Source organism: Fulmarus glacialis, unplaced genomic scaffold (genome assembly GCF_000690835.1).
Source record: "Fulmarus glacialis isolate BGI_N327 unplaced genomic scaffold, ASM69083v1 scaffold43352, whole genome shotgun sequence".
In the NCBI taxonomy this organism is placed as follows: Eukaryota; Metazoa; Chordata; class Aves; order Procellariiformes; family Procellariidae; genus Fulmarus; species Fulmarus glacialis.
Window position 1 is genome coordinate 32,138 of NW_009196718.1, and position 6,144 is coordinate 38,281.

The window sequence follows — 6,144 nt, forward strand, 5'->3', positions numbered from 1 at the left end:
GAACGGTTAGTTGTCTAGGGAATACAGTTCACTGAGAAATCAAAAATCAGAGCAGAATTATGAAGACAGAGATAGGTTGGTGGGTATACCCAAATGGACAAACATTTTTCTCCATGCCATTAAGTCCTGAAATATATGAGGGTAAAAGGCTTGAAAAGAGGCAGCCAGCCGCTTCCTAGTCACCACAAGTTAGGAAAGCAAAGAGAAGACTATCACCAGACAGTTTCCTAAACTATTGAACATTAACAAATTCTTCCCTATGCTACATTCCTTGTCCAAGGGCCATATGAAAAATGGTAACTGGATCAACATTACCAGTTGATCTGAAAAATTTTATTAAGAGAGACCCCCATAGCAATACTTGCTTCCTTTTTTTTAAATTTTTAATTCCTATGTTTCAAAGACTCACTTTTTTTAGATGTGCAGCAAATTCCTTATAATGCCAACAAAATTGTGTCGACACTTCCAAATGAAATGTAAGATTTCATACTACACCTACAAAACCAGTTAAATCTTGCTAAGTGGAACTTAACATTTCTTCTGATTCAAAAAAAGAGAACAACTACTAGACTAGGAAGATCGGAGCGGGGGGGGCAGGGAGCATTGGGTTTTTTTAAAAAAATTAGGTTAGTTCACCAACCACAACCGTATCAGTAGTGTTATGCAATTTATGTCTCAGTTTTTAATCAAACAGTACACTGTAGATGGAAGGACTTATATCTAACAAACCTCTGAAATAAGACTAAAAACAAGGCATGAAGCTTCAGTTTTAGAAGGCTTCCCCCCCCACACACATCACACAGACAGATAGTGCAAATAATTCATTATTCTTCTAGTTTTTTATTACCTGGTCTTCAATTGACTTATGATCCGTTTCCTGCAGCCAAGAGCCAAGAAGAACACTATCATCATAATGACAAAGAGACCTTAGGAGTGATGTGGTTGTATTAGCAGAGTTGTCTGTCAAAGTAAATTCTGCTACCAACTCTCGAAGAAGCGCATTAAATGATCCTAAAAGGACCGACATTAAAAAGAATCATTGCTGCTTCTTATCCAAAACATTTCAGCTAGTGATCAGAAGTTACAAATCAAAGTATGTACCATTACTTCGATTTTACAGGTAGCAGACAGACAGAGCGAGGCTTCAAACAGAACCCTGGACTCCCAATTCCCAAATCAATGTTCTAAACAACAGGTCGGGCCATCCCTTCCAGGATGGCAATCCAGATTTTGCAAAAATTTGCTCATCCACATAATCATGTAAATTTAATGAACTAACAAAAAAACCCAAACAAAACCCAAAAAGCTAATCTGTCAGATCACATCAGATCCTATGACAGTGCCTGGCAATTTAATAACAATAGCATAAATCTGTCTAATCGATCAAATCTGATTAAAAAAACCCATAAATACCAGAAACCAAAACTAAATCTTCATTCTCACATCTGCCCTTTGAGTACATTAAGAAATAATGTTTTCTGTCTTTTAAGTAACAACAACATAAAACACCTAAATTAGATTTCAGAACATGATCTCCATACCTCTCTGTCCTATAAATGGGACTGTAACTTTTATACTCAAAGTGTTACTCCAACATTTTGCAATATTCATACTCTGTAGTTATACTGTCAAGATGACATACAGAAGATGAGGAATATAGTACATGACTCTTAGAGATTCCTAGTATTCTATTTTGAATCTTGTATCTGCTTCAAAGGCAAGCACCAAAAATACATCAAAAGGAGTAAGTAGAATATCTACTTTAAAAAAAACTGTTAAAAATGTATGTACCTTCATATGTCTTTGGAGGTAATAAAGCCAATATATCATAAAGTCTTAAACGGACCATAGCTGCACTAGCTTTGAGATGAGCTCCATGGGCTTTAATTACTGATGGAATGCTAGAGAATCAAAAGAGAAAGAGACAACCAGAAATACTGCAGTTACTGAAAAGAGTATTTTCAGATTTCTTTTCACAAGATATGCCTCTATCCAAGACAAGAAAACAGTGTTCAGAGAACTACTCTCAGCAACATCACTCAATTATCAGTGCATTTTCAGAGGTAATTGTACAGACCAAACTTTTTTTTTTTTAAAACACACACTGCTGCAAATTAAAGACATGTACCTCCTCATAAGAAACTTCTATTTTAATCAGGCGGGGGACAGAAACCAAATCACAAAACCCAACCAAAAAATGTGGTTTTGCTTGTATTCTGTAACACGCTTAAAGTCTTTTCATTAGTACATTTCGTAAGAGGAGAGTTTATTGATTAACATCTAGTATACCAGTATCTTAGTTTTCTCATTTCTTGCACAAGGATAAGCAAACCGTGAATCCAAAAGCTCACTGAACTGGAAATTCAAAACACAGTTAACAGAAGTTACCACAGTAGGCCCTTCAGCACAGGCTGTGCAATAATATACTTTTACAAAGCTAACTACCATAAACACAATACTCATAAAAGTTTTTTTCAACGTGGACAAGCAGCAACAGCGCAGTACTAGGTCAGAATATGAATTAAAACAAATTAGTTCCAGTATTTCAGGTTCGGGAAAAGACAAAAGTGAATAAAGAGCAAAAACTGCCTACTTACTGCGACATCATTGTCATGGCACATTCTATGGGTGTCATCAATTTCCTGATCACATCCTCAGTAAGGAGCTCAGGACAGTGAGCAACAAAACTTCTCATAGCTAATAACAAAATAGTTTAAACTAAAGTTTTACTGAAACAAACAAATATAAAGCATGAGCAAGATACAGATCCTAAGAGAATATCAAAAAAGCAGCAATTGAAAGTGTTTATTCAAAGAGTGTGTGACATGTTCATAAAACTATATGCCAAAACCAGGTCACATTGATGAAAATCTGATACAACTTATTCATTTTCAAAGAAAGCGGCGAAGTTACGAGAGTTCTCTCTGTAATACTTGGGATCAAGTTTTGGTTTACTGCGCATTTGTAATCTTGAAGTTTGAAATTCTTACCGCACAGAGCTCCAGCGCGGCCTTCTAGCGTTACTTGCCAGGTAAAAGAATCTCCTCTCGCCTTCTCTGCTTCCAACTCCTTCAACGAACGTGGAAACACGTTTCGCCATAGCAGCAACATCTTAGGCAGATGATACCGAACAACAGAAGGACCTATGCAAAAAAATAAAGTGACAGTATAATAAAAACTTGTATTTAACTAAGTGTGAAAAATCTGCCATGAAGGCTTTTGCTCTTTAAGCTATTTTTTTCTTATTTCACTTCTCTTCCTTTTCTCCCTACTTGAACAACAAAAAACAAAGGAAATTCTTTCTCATTTCTAGGTTCAAAGTATGGCAAATAAATAGTATAGGTAAGTCTGTTTGTTGATATCAGTACTAAAAATAGGAAACAGGCAATTCTATACATTGTCATGTAATATGTAACCACTGCCAACTGTCTTTTTAGTATCTTTTTATTCTGACTTCTGATTTTTTTATATTACTATTTTGAAGGCAAGCTCTTTAGCCTATCCTAACTTGTTCATAAAATGAGTAGAAAAATAACTGAGTTACTGATTATGTAACTAGTTTAATGGTCAAGTTTAAAGAAAGCTTCTGAAAAAGCTCCAGAAGATCCAGTGCAAGCGCATTAAGAATATATTGGAGAAGGACAACCAAAATAGGGCTACACTGTTAGAAAAACATGACAATAAGCTGGCAAAAAAAGAGACAATTTAGAGAAACAACATGAAACACAAAATGGTATTTGCTGAGAGATCAAAATGCTGCAGAATGCATCAGAACTTTATCATATTTTCCAGTATAAAAAACCCCAAACAAAACACACTGCTGCTGCTGCAAAATTCAAGAGTATACTTATAACCTCTCAAAATATCGCTTCTGGTATATCTGTGATGGCAGATATGAACATGAGGCTGGCTTTTTTAAAAGACAGCTGAATGGCTTTTAAACTGATAACACTTCTAATCAGGACTGTTGCCTATCCAGAGGCACAACTTGTTGGAATGCTCATTACGTTTTATTTACAGTCCATTTCTTCTGCACCACAGTATTAAGGAAGGAAGAGTACGCACAGTTTTGCCCTTTTCATAGAATGACTAAAGACTGGGTTTCTAAAAACAGAGCAGAATTTTTTTTTAGGTACGACACCTTCTACTATCCTCAGCTTACATAAACACTAATATTTCACTTCTCCCCAGCATAAACAACACTGCCGAAATAAATGCACTAACACTCTGTTTCCCTTGGTATAAATACTCTTGTGCTAGATATGGGACTGATTATATGTTGAGACCATTTGCCACAGGAGATAATCAGACAAGTTGAACAAGCATTAAAATAAAACAAAAAGCAACCTTTTTTACAAACCTAAAGTCATAAGCGCTCCGAGTAAAAGCCATCCAGCTTGAGTCCGCTGCAAGGAGAGTCTGCTGTTTTGTGCGGCAGTTCGTAACAGATCCTCAGCAATACTGACCACCATCTGCACCAATGACAAAACCCAATGGATTTTAAAAATATAAATTAAGCCACTGCAAGCCACTGCTACACATCCACCCTTACAGACTATACATAAAGGTGTTCTCAAATCATTTAAATTGACCTTCCATAAAGAATGAATGCAATTACTTTTCATGCAGATGATCATTGTTTTGCATCATATGACAATACAGACAGTAATATTCTCTTCAGCAATTATTCATTAATATGCCAAACAAGAATCCAAATTTGAAAGAGAGAGGGGAAAAAAGCTGGTAAATATTGCAACTGAAATACTACAAACACATGATCTGGCCATTGCTCTCTGGCTAGGCACAAGTTCCAAGTTCAATTTCAATAATGCTTTAACTTGTTACCATGTCACACATTTTGCAAAGCTATTACTTCTAGATAAAAAGGTAACACTTAGTACACTCACATATGAAACACTCGTTATCTCACCTTTCCTTTGGCGTGAGGAATACCTAAGGGACACTGATGCACACCACCTAACAGAGCAGCCATTGCAAAACTGTAGCCACTAACAGCTTCAGGGGAGGTCTTCAGATTGTTGAGTCTTTCTGCACATCTATCTAAAAATGGAGTCAACTGAAAAGGCAATGCCACAGCTACACACCGCAAGCACCATGCGGCAGCAAGTCGAGCAGCCATGCTGGGATGAAGAAGAACTGAAGTTACTGTCTCCAAGAGACCTACAGAAAAGAGAGTTTACAGTCTTAAAGTTATGATGTCCTTCTTAATATATGTAGACAAGTAAACTAAATTAATACTAGACAGGCAACATGAAAGTTAAGAAAGTCAGAATTAAAGTACTTGAATTTTATGACTTTGCCTTTTTCTTTAAGGAAAGACAGAAGCGTTATTAGCATTATGCTGCTCCACATCAGGTTTTACCAGCAAAGCTGGAGCTGCCAGAGCCATAGCACTGACTTCTACTACTTAAACAACTGAAATGAGGCAGTAACCCTATATTAGGGAACAGGCACTGGATGAGATGATTCCTACAATCTGCCCATCTTTTACACAGATTGCCAATAACAGAGCAGGAGTAAGACTGATCTTTGGCTTTGCTTCACATCGTGGACAAGCACATGCTATAGATGTCACTGACCACTGTACTCTGCTTTTGACACAGTGCTGTCTCCCCTGCACCAGGTTACCATCCTTCTACACTTTCCGAGCCTCCATGCCTAGCTAATCCCGCTTTCTAACTGTGAGCTATTCAGTCTAACCTGTCTCCACACCAACACCTTCCTTAGTCCAGATCTCTAACTTTGCAAACTCCTACTTCAAAGCCCCCGCTGCTGCCTTATCTCTTGTTTTCTCTGTTGCTAGTGAACAACTTCTACCTGCTTACTTCATAGCAGCTGGAAGAAACGCTGAGATACAGTCCCCTCTGTTCTTATGGGGCACAGCAGCCAGAAGGAATAAATATGAGCACAATCTCCTCCACTCATAGTTGCAGTAAAATCAGTATGAGAAGAATGTCATATGCATCAAGACAACAATCTACATAATGAAATGTCTAAAGGAACTTGCCCTTCCATTGGAAAAAACACAGGCATCCACAAACTGAAAAAACTTAAAACTGCAACACTACAGTATAAACGTGGATCCAGATGTTAAAACAAACAAGAAGAAAATCATAGAATCAT

The 6,144-nt window shown here is 37.1% G+C and overlaps 1 protein-coding gene across 1 annotated transcript in view; it reads right to left on the reverse strand.

Moving 5' to 3' along the window:
- HEATR5B (HEAT repeat containing 5B) overlaps positions 1-5,182 on the reverse strand; it is a gene marked incomplete at both ends in the record, with an annotated part of 36,416 nt that extends 31,234 nt beyond the window's left edge. The window contains 6 exons of the mRNA XM_009572297.1: positions 848-1,011; positions 1,792-1,901; positions 2,598-2,697; positions 2,991-3,143; positions 4,361-4,472; positions 4,931-5,182. Coding sequence (XP_009570592.1) covers positions 848-1,011; positions 1,792-1,901; positions 2,598-2,697; positions 2,991-3,143; positions 4,361-4,472; positions 4,931-5,182 — 891 coding nt within the window. The remainder of the gene's footprint in view (positions 1-847; positions 1,012-1,791; positions 1,902-2,597; positions 2,698-2,990; positions 3,144-4,360; positions 4,473-4,930) is intronic.
- Between the last annotated feature and the right edge of the window lie 962 nt (positions 5,183-6,144).